Below are 17,374 nucleotides of genomic sequence, written 5' to 3'. Positions count from 1 at the left end.
TTTAAAGTCATGTGTTTATCTAATTTTCCAATGAAAATACTAAGATAAGGAATGCTATTTTGCATATAAAGTGTGACTAAAAAGATTTTCATCCCACAATAGTTGAGAAGACGCATCAGAGAGTTTTGCAAAAGATTGCCGAGAATATAAAACCATCCACAGGTGGCAATAATCAAACATATGAGCAACGATGTGGTTAAAATTGGAATGTAAAAACATTCTGTATGCGAGAGCAACACTTATAGATTGTCATAATTATGTGGGTGCCTTTAACTTGTTTTTATTACTTGTTATTACTTTTCCCGGGGTCATAACTCTCTGTGGAGGTAAATGTTTCTGTGTAAATGCACATGTTCAAGTCTTTGGTCACATTTATTATATTTTAAACAAATATGTATAGCGTTTTAATTACCTTGTGGTTGCATCCCGGTGTTTAATATGAGGTGCCAGACACGATAAAAATGAATAAAATGCTAGGATTTCTTTCCCCTCTTGCCTCCCCACTCTTTGTTGCGGTCATGTTTTTGTTTTTTTCAGAGGCAAACATATTTGTCTCATTTTCTTTGCATTCCCTCGCATCCATTCCGATGGATGAGTTTTGGCAATCCCACTCCAGAAATATTCTAACATCTGTGAGTCCTTATATTGAGAAAATGACTGTTATTTCTCTTACTGATAAATTCAAAAACTGCAGCTAAAAAGTAGCCAGAAATGCACAGGAGGAATTGACGGTACTGAACAGGCCAGTCACAATAGTGCAGGACACAAAGGGTTGTAGGATTTCAGAGCAGTTTGCAGTTCTGACGTACCCACCTAGCATAGATTTAACACAGCGGTATAAATCCTCTGTAAGTTTGTAACTTTATGTTAAAACATGCTTGTAGCCCAAAATTGGTCCATCTCACACTATCAGGTTAAAGCATATGCAGTGAGGATATATTGCTAATGCACTTTAAGGAGTGTAGAAACTGATGTCCTGTATACACAAACCATAGTGTGATAACCTCTAGGCCATGATCACAGGAAGTCAGAGGCTTTTCCATGAGTTTAAACTTGCTGACCTTTAAGGTCATTCAGTCAGCTGTGTGGTGATTGTTCAGTCAACACAAAAGCGCGGATGCGACTGATTTATTAGAAGATGTTTTTGCCCTTTTTCTCTTCCCAACGACATGTTTTCCTTCATTTTCCTTCTTCTATTTCTCCCTGCAGTCGTCTGAACAGAAACAAGCTCCAGTTTCTTCCAGAGCTTCTCTTCCAGTCCAATCCCAAACTAGGACGACTGTGAGTACACTTTGATTTTCTTTTTTTTTCATCTTCTCTCCATTCATGATCTCTCTCTGACTCTCCTCCGTCATTCCGTTTCCCCTTTTGTGCCGCTTTTGATGTGTTACGTGATCCGTTTGAAAACACGACCATGGTGTCAGAGGTTTTATCCTGGTTGAGGGTTCAGGTCTCGCGCCAGGTGACACAGTGCCGCTCTGTGCTCCTGTCGAGAGTTGAAAAAGGCAGTGAGTGTCAGATGTGTGCGTTTGTGTGAGTATGCTTGATTTTAAGAGGTGAAAGTGTGCCTGCAGTGAATGTTTTGCTTGGACTCGTGTGGAATTTTTATTCAGGAATATTGAGTTTTCCCAGAGTGTAAGAGTGTAAGAGCAGGTCATACTGATGCAGCAAAGCCTCCCACTTGTCCTCCTCCTCTCTCGTTTTCATCTCACATTCCCAGACATACTCTCTCTCTTTGTTTTAGTCCCATTGGTGCATCCATGCTGCCTCCCCATCTGTGCTCTTTCTTTCCACTCAGGTTGTCAGGTTCTCTATTTGTTTTATCCTCAGAGAGGATAGTCAGCTTAGGTTGAAGGTTGAAACACCTTCTAAACTTTATAGCTGTTTACATTGGGCTTCTTTCAAGAGAACTTGGAGTTAGAGTGTGTGTGTGTGTGTGTGTGTGTGTGGGTGCATGCCTGAATTTAATTGTGTGTATAAGTATTATTGGGTGCGTCTATAAGTTTGTACACCCTACTGGATATTTATTTGTGTTACATGTGTCATATCGATGCTGCGTTTCAACATATCAAGTTTATGTGTGTTCAGCATGTGTGTGCATGCCTATGGTGAGAGGTGTTAGGATAACAAATACCAGCGCTAGGACATTAATCTTCTCACTTCTCTCATTCTCTTTTATAATGTTTCCATGAGGCAGAACCCATTGGAAGCTACTGTAACAGTTCCTTGTTCAAAAGATTCTTGTTCCATGTTTTTTCACCTTTTTGAAGTGTAGGTTGACCAAAAAGCAGAAATTAAAGGAATACTCCGGTTACTCCACAATTACAAATTCGCTGGCGAGAACTAACATGTTGATTGAAAGGTTTTGAGCTCCCTCCTTCACGGAGAATGACAGCTATGGTCAGCTTAGGTTTGCAACACTTAAAGCGGATTTGAGCAGCGAGCCAGAGCCATTCCAGTGTCACAACATCAACATGTCCAAAGAAATGTCAAAAATTTGATTTTTTTTTTCCACAAAATAAATTAAATGTACTTTTCCAGTGCATATATTCACATCCTCATACTTCCAAAGCTTTGCTGAAAGTATTTTGGGCTGGCACTGGAGAAGTGGATTGTGTTGCAGGAAAGTTTCTGTGGACATTTTATGACATTTTGATTTGTTGGTCCACTGTTCAAACCCTTTCTTCCATAACCGCTGTGACTCAAAGAAATGTTACAAGCTTTTGCAGCAACCTATCAACCTACAGGCAGCAACTATTTAATACTCAAAAATGGATTCCTGAAAGTTGAGCTTTATAAGGAGATTGACTTGCTGTTTACAATCTGAAAGACTGGAATAAACATTACGTGCACAGTACATCATGCCTTTTGTCCACTGCAGGCTTCTGCCACTGTTAACACAGGTATTAATTAATATACTGCTATCAGCTTAAATCAATGCTTATTTATCAGTAGAACGTTTGTTCTGTACTACCTTTTTCAGAATAAAAGTGATTTATAATGTTGTCAGTTTCAGTTTTCCTCCTTAGTTTCTCACCGTGATATATTTTGTTGGACGGACATATTTTGTGTTTCATATTTTTGTGGTGATGTGTGATATATTGCTGAGGCAGAGTAGACTGCTAAATTGTCATCTACGTCAGCTGTGGCTTCCAGGATCACACACAGTTAAAAGTCCTCATAAACGCCAGGGACACACACAGTGACAGATGCAAATGGAGACGAATACAAATATTCCATCACACGCACATTTTCACATGGCATTTTTTTCAACCCTTTTCCCTTCTTCTTTGTGAATGACAGCCTTATTTCCTCCACCTCCTGGCTTACAACTGTATAAAACCCCTAATTGCTCTCGAAAGCTATTATTTATCACCGGTCGAATATGGATCCCTATAGAGCTCTCAGACAACTCAGGAGAGTGGAAAGGGTGAACGTGTTCCAAACTTAACATTATAAATCTCATGTTCTTTATGTCCCTACTTTGCCATCAGCGCAATCTAAATTACAGTGTCTGGAGTTTCCTCCGGCACTTTTTTTCTTTCCACTTTTCCTCTTTTTTTTAGTGCTTTTTCTCCCATCCTCGCTGTGTTTTCTAAGGAAGTGGTGGTAATGTAAGCACCAAGGTATGTAGAAGAGAGCGTGTGTATAAGAGGGAAGGGCAAAAAGAGGAAGAAATGTAGGTAGAATTATGGGATAGAGAGAAAGTCAGATGGTGGGAGACTTGCAGAGAGAGTAAGGAGGAGGAGACAAGGAGGTTTGCTGGTGGCTTTCTGGTTTGGGTTCGTAACCTTCCTCTCTGTCAGCCTTGGTTAGATATTAAATGATGGCAGTGTGATAGGAATTACCTCTTAACCCTCCTATTAAAGCTCTGTGGTCTGAGGTTTGGAAAAGGGAGGAGTTGGAAGGAGCTGGACTAGCATTAAGTGAAAATAGCCATGGGTTAGACGTTTCACTCTTGAGGAGGGTGCAGGGGTTCGGATAAGAGGTATCAGACTGGATAATAGTTTTTAGTCTAGTCTTTAATCCTGCAGGACTATGAATCAAAGAGGTTGTCTCTTAATGGAAACTTTTCTAATTTAGCCTTAAGTGCTGTTGCTGAGTGCCTGACAAAGACTAATGGACAACACATATAACGGAGGTCATGAGAAAGGAGGGAGATGGATGGATGAAGGGATGCTGGTGGAAGATAAAGGTTTCTTGTAGATGGATGAAGGAAGCGGAGTCTGTGGTCCCTCTAGGTGCTTGGTAGGGGGGAGAGAAAACATAAATGGGAAGGTTGAGATGGATCGTGGACTGGAGTCTGTGGGTTTCAGTGTGTGCAGTCTGTGGTCGTTTCCCCCCACAGTTTGCAGAGACTGCGGTCTCACAGCACATGCACACAGACACACACGGTTGCACATAGTAAGCTCGAGCTCTGAGTAAAATACATTTGCGAAGAGTGTAATGAATTTTTGGTTTGAAATATAACGTATTGACGATATCTCAAATGGAAAAATGAAAGCTACTGGTTACAGGGCTTTTGTGCCTCATGCACATTGCACTGAGTCAGGGAGGTTTGCTTTGTTAAGTGACTTGATGGCTGTTGGTCTCCTGTCTAATAATGCTGACCCAGACTGAGCCTCATCCTGTTATCTTCGCTTTCTCCTCTGGGAGTTTGTGTGTGTGGCTGCATGCTTGTTTAGCGCATAAAAAGGACTTGAATTAGCTCTGGCTCACAGCCCATGTTACTCATGAAGCAACAGGATCCCACCCCCCCCGCCATTTAAGCAGCTCAGGTTACGCTTGATTGGTTTGCATAAGGCAGAAGATGAAAAATGAGAGTAATGTTATACTAAAGAGATATTTCCCGTTTTCTTCATGAATAAATCCCTAGAGCTTCAGATGCTGAGTATTTCACAGTGTTGAAGGTGATCTTTGACCATGTTTCAACACTTATGGACTGTGAAATACTGTAGAAGCTTTGCAAATTTTAATGTAGCTCCTGCCATATAATGGATATTACAGAGTTAGTCAGCAGACTATAAATCTCTTCTGCTTGTGCTATTTCTAAACAGTATTTTTGGACACAGTGTGGCAAAGCTAAAGTACATAAATTACATCACTTTATCACATAAGCAACCAGAAAAGATGTGCTTTAAAATGAATGTTCACTGCAAATTTACAAAGACAAGATTGTATTAAATTTGTGTCTGCAATAAAACAAAAATGAATCAAGCAAGAAATAAACTAAAGGTTTAGCTGGGGATAGAATCTAGCTGTCAGATTATAGTTGGTTAGCATGCGTCAACATGAAGCTTGTAATGATTATCTTTCATTCCAGTGTTATAGATTGTTTGCATTTGTTTACGATACACCTAAACAAAAACAGATAAATATAGTAACACACTACACATCCAAGTAAAATCCCAGCTGCAGTGTTAAGCAGCTTCATTCTGCTCTCTGCTGACGGAGCACTGCTGCTGGGCTCCGTCATTCTCCTTACTGCACCCCATAAACTGCATTACAGCAGGATATCAGCAGCCAAACATTCAGACTAAAAGGATCTTTTGGAGGCTTAATAGAAAGAAGGAAATTTAGTTTATGTCCAGAGGGAGGCCGGTAAGGAATTTTATCCAATCCACTTGTCCTTCAGAATGCTTCATCCCTACATGTTCACTGGGTGTTTACCAATTTGCATTACAAAAATACCTATAAAGGTTTAGCTAAACAAGAGGGGGGAAACCAGAGCTGTGGAAGAGTAAAATTCAATGAAGCAAGGTTAAAAGAGAGAAAAATCGCCCGGATGACTCTAATGATCAACAAATCATGGCATGGAAGGTTCCCACTTTAAATCCCTGCACTGATGACTGGATGGTAATGAGATATTTTCTTCAGCACCATTAGGTTACTCTTGTGTGAAGCAGTTTATCTCCAAATGCTTCAGTGATTCTCCCAGATGTGAAAGTGTGGTCTTAACTCTCCACAGTTACTGTAAATACAATATACGAGTTAAGCCAGGGGAAAAGACGCTGCAGAGAGAGAAGAATGAGAATGGGAGGGAAGGCTGGAAAGATCAGGGGGTCATTCGAGATGTCTTTTCCTCCTAATTAAGTTAATGGAGAAAGACGAGGAGCCTGCCTTTAATCTTGGCTAATTGTCCATTTAGAGGCGACTGCCATAGTTTACCTGCTGGAATGTTAGGTTAGTGTTACAGGAAGTGGATGAACTTTGTGTGTCCAGTGATTGGTTACGACAGACTGGGCCTCACTGGTGATTGGTTGGAACGATTTGGAAGGGTGAGAGGTGAATATAAACAGTCTGTACTTACATGTGTCTCCTCTTTTTGGTTATTATCTCGTTCACTTATTGACTTTATTCCTCTTTCTTTTTTTGTGTGCTCTGTTGCTGTTAGGGTTAGGGTTAGAAATACTGCCCTGCACAAACTGAACAAACAGCTTTGATGTTTCTTTTGCTCTCTGGGAGTATAAGATTGTTTTGGTGTCACTAGGCTCCAGGCCTTTTGTTTGGTTTTCACGCCACTGTGTGCTGGTGAGAAACAAATAAGTCTCAGATATATAAACACATAGACGCACACATAAATACATCTCTCTCACGCCACCTCTCCTGCTGATTTAGAAGTACAAGCGCTGGACGTAGAAGTATGCACTCTGGTCATTCTGTGTGTGTCAGACTTTATACTGAACCACAGACCCATGACAGAACTTCCTAATAATTAAACATGACCCAGATGTACAAACTGCGGTGTGTAGCTGGACCACAAAGCTTGTAGGACCTTGTACACAGCACCAAGGGCACTATTCACCAGCAAAATGCATGTGCATTTCTAACATGTATATCAGTCTACCTTTATATTTTGATGAAATCCTTTTGAAGCAATTGGCACAAAAGCAAAAAAGCAAAGGATGTTCTTGGATAAAGCAGCACCTGGAGGCTCATAGGCCCCAAGAAAGAGCTGCACCACTGGGCTCATGCTGGTATTCACTGGTATTCAGGGAAGGAAAGGCTTTTACTGAGGGAACCTGACCAGAGCTCTTCTAAAATAGGTCTGCTTTTAGTGGCTTGTGTGTGTGTGTGTTTCCCGCAGCCCAGACGGCAGTGCGATTTTGTCCCAAGACATATTTAGATAAATACACACTGCTGTGATATTGAAAACCGAAAGAGAGAGAGAGATAGGGAAAGCATGAGAGAGTGAGGGAGAGAGGGGGGATGATAGTGCGATAATTTGGGAGATTTGGTTACATGAGGAGAATTTCTGATAATTCTTTCATCCTTTCTCTGTTAACAATACTTTCTAATTTGTTGCACTGGGCGTGTTTGCATGTAGCTAAGTAAGTGGTTGTGTTACTGTTGGCTTATTGTAGCAAACTGCTTTAAATAAAATCTCAGCAGGAAATTATATTTTAGTTTTTGGTTCACCATTTCTGGTGCACGTACTCATACACATGGCTGGGTCTGTCATTTCTTGTATGTGTTTAATCTTTGTTTCATCTTCGTGCTCCTGCTACCTTATGTTGAGAACCGTCAGTCTTCAGGATTTCCTACATAGAGAATGAACATATGAACAACTTTATATTGTTTGTATTTCTAAACTTTTCCTAAATTGAACAAAAACTACTTAAAAAAATAAAAACAGAAGAATGATTTTGATCTCCAAATTCATTTTTTTGTTCATAATATTTCACTCCATTGTACAAGTGTTTATATTCATATAAAGTCTCTGACACCAATTCTTAAACATGCAGTTCAAATGCATAAAGTGTTTAAGTTTGCTTCTCTTGCTGTGAAAGCGCTGGAAAAGCCAAGTCATAAAGTGTGTGTGTGTCTAAGCCTATGTGTATTTTCCTTTGCAGACGTGTGAATAAAATAAGCCAGAGTGTGTCTTAGTGGGGCAGAATGCACCATCCAGGCGGTCTTAAAGTTCACAGCAGCAACACCTTTCCCTTGAAGCTGCCTACTTCAGCAGCTTGCCAGTTAGCTAACATGCTGCAGGGCCAGAAACTATGAGAAGTTTGTGGGAGGTTGTGTGGTTGTTGACTTTTTTCTTTCTTTAAGTTTTTACATAGCAACAGATTTTATATGTTTGTACTAAAATAGCACAGGGACTGCATGTGGTAGTAATTTCACTACGCAAATGAAGATGATTTGATGGGGGATGTAACAGTGGAGCAGCTAGTAAACTTGGATAAAGATATCTGGTTTTCCCTTTGACCTCCTTACTCTTACAGAGGAATGGTATGCAGACACATACTACATTTTCAGTTGAGCTCATTTGTCTTATATGTCAGCGTGTAGGGTAAAGCTCGTGTTTACAGTCTAGGTGTTAATTCATATGCATGTAGGGATGGGAATGGAGAACCGGTTCTTGTAGAAACTGGGTCCCAGTAGTCCAGTTCCTTGGATTTGTTAGTCTCGATCCCGCTTCATGCACTCGCACTACAATCAGCTGATTCCAGTTCCCGTGTCAGAGGAGGAAAATAGCGACGGGTACTAAAGGATAAATATGGACATTTATTTTTATTGCACAAAAGGAGAGATAAATGGCAAAGTGGAAAACTGCATCCAAGAAAGAAACAACCACAATATGCCACCAACACAACTTTGGTTCTTTGCCAGCATCCGCTAAGACAGCGTGCTAACGCTAACCTAGCCAAGAACCCAGAGTGACAGCTGCCGACCCCAGCAGCCAGACCCTGAACTTGAACAGGTACCAAGCAGATGCAGTCAGGCTGCCTCCTTTTCCACCTGTTCATGTTTCTAAAGCAGAATCACTGTGGGGTTTTCATCTTTGCTTTGTGTGATCAGCTTTGTTTTCTGCTAATGGAAGGATCTTAGAGACGTGCGCCTTCATTGGAGATTTGAGTTGGTGTGTGGGGTTGTGGCCCCAGGTTTATATTGTTGAATGGTGACTATGAGAAGTGTCTTTTAGCTATTTTACAGAGTAACATGAAAGTAATGTAAAGAGTAGTATAACAAATTACTTTTTCCTGTGAGTAATTAAGTAGCATACTGCATTACTTTTAAGAAAAGTGTTCTGTATAATGATGACTTTTTTGTTTAATGACTCCAACACTGACCACAACAAAGAGGGCAAATACCTCAGCAAACATGCACAAACATGTGACGCACAGCATGGAATTAATTTGCATTAATGTAATTTCTTTATTGCTGCTTAGCAACGGTGGTGACTCTCAAGACAGAGCCAATGAGAATCCAGTGACAGTCCATAAGTAATCGAATCAATGAGTGATGTCAAAATGAGCTAAACATGGCAACACAGGATAGTAATTTGTGTGACTGCATATTTGCTTATATGTTCGTATAAGTCCTATTTTCCCGTGTGTGTGTGTGTGTGTGCGTTGGTCTGTCAATCTGTACTTGCATTTAAGAAGAGACAAACTTGATATAGGCCCAAATACACTCACACAGTGTTTGTTTTATCCTAATTTAGGTTTACATGAGACCACTAATCTAAAACAGACTTGGCTCACTGGAACGATGGAGGAGGATGACAAGGAGATGAAGGAAGAAGGGGAGAAGATAGGAAGAGCAGCAGGGGCACATGATAGAGAACAGGAATTATATGTTTAGGGGAAAAACACAGGACTGGGTAACAGGTGAAGATGGTCGAGTGAGACATAGCAAGGAAAGTAAAAATGGAATGAGACGGAGATTAGGGTAGCTGGAGGAGAAAATAGGGCTGTAGATACTCTCTCTGAATAGGAGCTTTAAGAAAATAGAAGCTTTTGTTGATTGTTGACCTGCTTTTTCCCCCCTTCTTACAGCAAGGAGTAATGATCTGGCTCTGATTTGAGATGCTTTATTTTTCCTAAAGGATATTTTAAAAACCTGGCAACTAACTTCTTTTCTCTCTTTTCTCTCTCTCTCTCTCTGTGTGTTTGTGTGTGTGTGTTTGTGTGTCATAGGGTGGGTTTTTGTAGTAAAAGCACAATGGAGTTGTATACACCCGGCACTTCATTACTGACAAAAGACAAACCACTAAACAAATACAATTCCCTCCCATAATTACATTCATGTGTATAAGCTGATAAAAAGGACAGATTCTTTCCTCAGCACTGTTCACTGCTGCATGTTTTTTTCTTAGTGAAACTCAAGACTTCTTTTTTTTTTACATGGCTTCCAGGGCAACACAGTACTATAAACGGGTAAAAAGAGAGGCTCATGCTGTAAAGGTCAAACTGAAATTCTGTGATGATTACTACAGAGGAAATAAAAAGTGCAGGAGTAATAAATAATAAGTACGATTATCCCATGAAAGATTTTTTTCACATTTTTGAACAGGTTTCTTGGTGTTAGCCTGTGTTGTAGAGATGTCGTGGTTTGAGTTAATGTTACGCTATTAATCATGTCATCCGAACATCTCATTGTAACTATCTGATTTCAAAATAAATCTCGCAAAGTGTTATAGCAGCTGAAACCTGACCTGCAGACTAACTGTTGTTGTAGAGTTATGGTGATGTCATCTGAGGGTGTCTGTCTTTAATCTTCTCCTAAATTCTGGGGAAAACTGTTTCCAGGTTATTTACTGTAATCTGACAGGTGGGGGGAGTTGGTCGGTGTAAATTGAAGCTCCAGCCTTAGTGTGGGGCCCAAAAAAGAGATGAAATATCTCAGCGTGTGATTACACGTGCCTGCAAAAAGATAGTAAGCAACTTCAGATTCACCACTGCTTTGTGGGCTGAATTCTGTGCAACAGGTTTAAAGTTGATAAGCAACAAGATGCAAATAAGACTTTTAATTTATGCCCACTTCCAGTAATCAATAATAATATAGAACGTGATGTGACTTTTATGAAGTGAGGTAGAAAGCAATCATCTGATGGATGGCTGTGTGGGCCTGCTTGACTTTAAAGCAGGTCACTTGAGTTTATGGCCTGTCACAGATCTGGGAATAATGGTTTCCTCAACCACGAGCTTTACCTAATAATAAATGTACTATATTTGCCATGCACAAATGCTGCAGAACACAAAATCTTTGTTGCGAACGTTAAATAAAAATAAGAAAATAGTATAATCTACTGTCTCCTGGCTCGCAGATGTGCTGTCTGAAAACATGCAGCTGTCAACAAAACAACCAAATTATTAAATCACTGTGGTCATAAGGCTTTACATTTTAGTTCATATTATAGAACCTAAGAGTGTTTCATTATAAGAAATGAATAAATATTGACGTCATTATTTTTGATCAGATTTCTGGAAGTTCCCTCATGTCACTGTTTGCCGGTCTAACTAATAGCAGCAAAATGAAAATTCCATATATGGAAATTCAGCCTGCTCAGTTTTCTTGAATGTTAATCCCACGTGAGTTAAAAATTGATACTTTGCGCTATTAAACCTCTTCAGACACCTTGAGATACTGCAAACACAATGTGCAAAGTGATTAACGTCAGGATTTTGTGAATCGGAGTCGGTGAGAACGTCTCAGCTTGTGCGTGTGTGTGTAACATTTCACTTTGTGGGAGGTCTGCATAGCTCTTGCTTTCTTTGTTGATCATTTTTATGGCTACATATGTAGAACTATATGTGGAACTGGCTAATGTCTCTCTCACACACACACACACCTGCAGACACATGGATGTATCTCGAGAGTTATGCTTTCTGTATATGGGCTCACAAATGAATGTTTGAACACGTGTGTCTTTTAGTTACACTTGTGATTTATTCTGTTTAAGTGAGGTCTGATTGTTACAAATGAGCCAAAACTGTTAGTATTGCTCTGGTATAATCAGAGTTATACACACGCACACATATGCACAGAATGGCCCAGAAACACTGGAGATATACACATTGACCCACACACTTTGGAGACGCGAGTAAACACACATCTCTTCATCTGTCTTGCTGTCACACAAACATGGTCATTCAGTGACTAAGAGCTTTGTAAGGTGGTGTTTCACAACTGAATGCCAAAAGAGGAAAATCTTTTCCCAAAACAGTATTTAGAGTATGAAAAAAATCACCAAATTAAGCAAATTTGCTCAGCAAAATAAAAAATTAATAAAGATCAGCATTTATAATGTTTGTATTGGTATACATTCATGTGAAGTCCTTCTGCTGCAGTTTTTATCTACAAGAAAACCATACACGCAGTAACTAAAGCCAGAGAAACATTTTGGAAGTAATTACTTAACTACAGTGTCATACAGTGACCTGTGTTGTGTGATCAAGGTTTGTCTGGTTGTCATTATGTTATTGTGTCGTAACATGTTGGCTATAGTGAGCTAAATAACTCTGGAAGGTTTAACATCATCCATGTATGACTGCAGACGATTCAATAGCAAAAATAACAAACATAAGCTGCTACATGCAACATTATGTCATCAGTAAATCTTAACCATACTGAGGCTGAAACATTTGAATAAACACAGCAAACAAGAATCCTGCCAAGACGATTGGCAGCCACAACCCATCCTCAGAACTGAATTGTTTGCCACCTTTTTGATTTTGTTAGAGATGTGTTAAGTTGCTTTATTATACAGAACTAGAACATGGTGCTGCTGCCCTTCACTGCAGATTAAAGTTTTCACCCCTTTAAATATTACCATTTGTTTACATTTCCATGGTGGCTATAAAAAGCCATTTCAACATATGGCATTATAGAAAATGTTTTATGTGCACATCTCAATTTTAACCTTGTACTGCAGTTACATAAAAACTATGGTACAGCCTTTAACAGTTTGGGTTACCTGTTGCCTTGATTTTGCTGATATTTCTACACAGCAATAGTGAAGCATATTCTTTTACAGATGTGTATTCCCCAACAGGTTGATGAGTGCATGCTGTTTGTAGCTGGCAGCCTCTTGCAAAGAGGGTGTTGTACTAAAAACCTCCTTGTGATTGATTTGGTTGTTTGCAACTAGCTAGTTTGCATGAAAGACACAACTTGTCTGCAAACAGTCTCCAACTACTGGCTGAGCAGGATTGAAACTCTGAAAAGTTTGCTTGGAATTGCAACTGGAAAAGGGAACTGCCTTCAGAGTAAAAGTTGGAACTTTTGTAATGTGTAAGGCACAGTGTTGGTCAAGTTATTTGAAAAAAGTAATTAGTTACTAATTACTGATTATTTCTCCAAGAAATTAATCCCGTTACTTTACTGATTACTTATTTTCAAAAGTAATTAGTTAATTTGTTACTTTTTAAAAACATGATACACAGCCTGAATACATAATAAAGCAATAGACCTTTCAGCCCAATTCTGTTTTTCTGCGTAATCCATCATATAAAGTTGAATCAAATGAAAAGTCTGTTTTAATCTTTTAACTTTGTGCACGTTGCATCAAGCAAAAATGAAATTACAGTCTTTGACTTGAAATTTGTTTAACATTTAAACCTATTTTCAGCATATTGCAGCATATGAAATAAAATATTTTTGTGTTTACGCTCACTCTTAAAAATAGATGCAACACAGCAAAAAATAATTAAGATCCAAGATTCAGCAGCACTAAGTCCCGTCGCTCTTAAGTCTATTTTCGCCTTTTTAGCAGGGAGGTGTCTGTGAATTTCATATTCCTGTGGCAGCATGCTAGGTGCTTGCTGAGATTTGAAGTTGTAGAAAGGAGTTTTCTTCTCATGTAGAGTGAACAGCGGACACTAATGTTTTTGTCACTTTTTAAGGAATTAATCTCAAAATAATGTCAGTGCTTCCACGCTTTGAACGCTACATGGTCGTACTCTCTCCTGCACTCATTATCCATTGTTGATCTACACACGTCTGTTGTTGCACGCTCATACGTCATTGTCATGAGACACTCCCACAAACAATATCATGGTTTAGTAACGCAGTAACGCAGCATGCTTACGGGAAAGCAACAGTAATCTAAGTACTTTCTTTCAATAGTAATCCCTTACTTTACTCATTACTTGAAAATAGTAATGCGTTGCTGCCCCATCTCTGGTAAGGGACAACTTTTACTTTGAAGGTGAATGGTCACTGGCCACAGCAGCCCCCAGCAACCACAAGCCAAGTGGTTCATAAGCATTTTTCCCTGGTAACAGTTCTTTAGACCTCTGTGACCTGTGACACTGCGGATTACGTAATGTACAGTTTTACTGTTGTACTCCAAGGGGTCATCTCTATGTTTTATATCATTCATAGTAATTACAATAAGGAAAAATAAGATGCTTTTGAAAGCTGTTTTGCACAGTTTTTGTGCAGATTTTTGAAAAAAAGAGGGATGAGAGAGAAAGCTTAGATAATGAATGACACAACATTTGAGATTTAGATCACATGGAAGAGCACCAGAGCTACAAACAGTCTGACTGTGAGACAGAGGAGAGGGAAATGAAGATATAGGAAATGAACGACTCAGCAGAAACAGAGATAGAAAGCGAGCGAGAGAGTGAGTGAGAGAGAGAATGAGAGACAACCACATGAATGGGGTAAGTGGAGATTTAACCAGACCTCGTCTAAATGCAGAACACCGCAAAGCCACTTTAAAACCTGTACAGATATATTTATACATCACATACAAACGCTCACAGCAAACACTGTGGACTTGAAAACACACTGACATTATGAGCAGATAGCACACGGGACAGACAGCCCCGTTAGTCGGGTTCAAACATGGCTTTTCAGGTGTCAATATGGAACTTTAAAATGGACCTTGATTTGTTCGATTTACTTTTACCTTAAACATTTACTCCTGCATTTACATTGTTAACAAATATTATAATTGCTCCTCCACTCATGTTAGCAGTGATACATTTGAAGCCATGTTTATAGCTAAATCTGTATCCAAATCTACAGTTACGCCTAAACAAAGGCATACTTCGACAGGACAATGAATGAAAAGCCGGTTCAGTGGGAGCATGTAAGAAGTGCTTATTTTTAGGTTTGGAAAGATAATTAAAGATCCTAAAAAGGCCATGACAGTTTGTGTATGTTGCTCAAATCATGTTACAAACAGCAGGCTTATCTTGTTTGCGTTGAACATTCTTCTCACGGCTTAAAACGCTTACAGACGTCATCGTGTGTTGTCAGTGTGTGCATGTGTAAGACAGAAAAAGATTAGGAAAGGAAGGAGGTGCACATCTTTCTTTGAAAGAAAGATATTATGTGTTTGTTTATGCCTGTATCAGCTAAACAAAGGGAACAGGAATGTGCATTTTTGTGTTTAAACATAGAAATATGAAACCATGAAAAAAGTCCAAGCAGTCTTCTTCTTTTCATGTCTTTTCCTCCCTTTTTCTTCTTTGCTTTGTTTTGCCTTTTTACGCTTTCACATTCACCCTTGGATTTAACATCTGACATCAGAGAGAGGCTAATACTTTGCAGACTTTGGATAACCTGTCAGGTGTTTGCTCGTCTGAGGGGCATTTGCTTTTTTAGTGAGTATTTGTCAGAGCATTTTTTAACTATCACCAGGATCCAAACAGGAACGTGTCTTCCTCAGGTATCAGAAGTTTTCTTGTTACTTTTAAATATCTTTTCAAGCTTCTTCAAGGAAGCTCAATATGAACAGAAATGTTAAACATAGTCAGCTGACAAATGAAAAGTGGGTATCTGAGAGATGGGAAAGTTAATAGAAATAAAATAAATCCTTAGAAATGAAAGTAAAAACAAGCACTTTTTTAGAGGCAAAGAAAGAGAATGTATGCTCTGCCGCACACATCGTTCTCTGTAAAATTATCATCCTGAATTTTGGTCACTTTTACAAGCACAGCGTCACGCTCGTGGTGTAGCCCCATGGCCTTGTGTGTGTTTCAGAATGCCTGTGATACGTTTCTGTTTCAATCAAAGACAATAGGCTCCAGTGGCTTGCCCGCAAATTTGTAGCTTCGCTTTATAAGGCCACCGAGCCACCACATCCCCTCCAGTATGAAACAATAGACCTGCTTCACATCCAGCATAGATTAGCTGTTGATTACACTGCTTTTATACTACTTTTGCAAAGCTGCTCCAGCTCCATATAAGCTTTTGAAATCCTTCAGGGAATACAAAGAGAAAAGGGCAACATTTCTCAAGTTTAGATTCAGAGATGTCGCATGCATTTACACAAAGTTAGGCTAAAACTCAAATATCAGCATGCCGTTAGCTGTAATTATAGCATCACGCTCAGGGTAAATTGTATAATCTTGCATGCATTTACACAAAGTTAGACTAAAACTCTAAGCAAATATCAGCATGCTGTTAGCTATAATTATAGCATCACACTTAGGGTAAATTGTACACTCTGGACATGCTACACCATGGTACTGAGATACATCATATACCAAGTTTTGCAAAAGTTGAGTTGCTGATTAGGTAAAAGCACATGTTTAAGAGGTGGATACATAAAACAATGAATACATTTTATATAATCAAATAATGTGTGACAGAGGGTTTTGGTGCCACAGATGGGTTCTTTCTTTGTTTGTTTCACTCAGTCAATCATTCTGCTCACCCCAAGCACAGACCAGACTGTTCGTTATATTTTGGATTAAATAAAAACCTTGTACAGGCATTAGCCAAGCTTGAATCAAGCACAAGTGTAGTTCCCTGTTAATAAAATGTGTAGAAATTGATGATCAGGGTAAACACTGACTTCTGTGGCAACAAATGGCAATTGCAGGATTCCTGTGCATTCATTTCTGATGAGCTGTTAACCTAGAGTGGTGAAGTTTACTGGAACACACAATTAATCATCATAATCATCAAATGCTCCACAGCTGGCAATCCAGGGTTACATTAAAAAACAAAACAAAAAACACAATGTTAGCAAAGTTTGTACCATTAGGATGTGGAAGCAAATCAAAGAAAGCTGTACTTCCCCACACCAAACTAATACTTAAAACAGTGTTGAGGCAAAGTGTTACAGCTTGAGAAGATGCTATCTCTTTTCATCAAAATGTATAACAAGAGGCTTAACCTCTGCTGAAATGAATTGACTCTGTTTAAGATCAAAACCTCGAGCGATGACAACTAAGCTAACACAGCCCACATCAAACAAGTGCCACAGAATAAGACACAGCTGTCAGCATTTGGCTGTAAGATATACTCCAGCCACTGAGCAGTTGTTGATGACCAAAGAGCAGCTTAGCCAGTAGCCAGCCTATCCATGCAGAGGTAAAGCTTGTTCTCTGCCAGGGGCGATTCTAGGATCAGAGCTTTGGGGGTGCTGAGCACCCAGAGAGCTGCCCAGCCAGCCAACATACACTTTACTTGTCGCAATGAGACTTCTTCCCTGTCTCTGTCAGTCCCTGCATCCTCCCTGTCCTCGTCGTCTGTTGTCTTCGTCTCCGTTATCAGTCATCATAATTTTACCCTCTCTGTGCAAGTCTGCTAATTTCTTTATTAAATCATAAGATTCTTAAATTCATCAAGTCTCTCTGTGCCTGGGTCCTCGTCACTAAACATGACATCACTTTGTATATTT

At 39.4% G+C, this 17,374-nt stretch overlaps 1 protein-coding gene across 2 annotated transcripts in view; it reads left to right on the top strand.

Moving 5' to 3' along the window:
• Nucleotides 1–17,374, top strand: part of slit3 (slit homolog 3 (Drosophila)) — a 244,250-nt gene that overhangs the window by 23,351 nt on the left and 203,525 nt on the right. For both annotated transcript variants that reach the window (XM_026182115.1, XM_026182123.1), the window contains one exon: nt 1,210–1,281. In XM_026182115.1, coding sequence (XP_026037900.1) covers nt 1,210–1,281 — 72 coding nt within the window. The remainder of the gene's footprint in view (nt 1–1,209; nt 1,282–17,374) is intronic.

Source organism: Astatotilapia calliptera, chromosome 2 (assembly GCF_900246225.1).
Source record: "Astatotilapia calliptera chromosome 2, fAstCal1.2, whole genome shotgun sequence".
In the NCBI taxonomy this organism is placed as follows: domain Eukaryota; kingdom Metazoa; phylum Chordata; class Actinopteri; order Cichliformes; family Cichlidae; genus Astatotilapia; species Astatotilapia calliptera.
The sequence above is the reverse complement of the archived record's forward strand: the minus strand, read 5'-3'. Positions and strand labels throughout refer to the sequence as shown.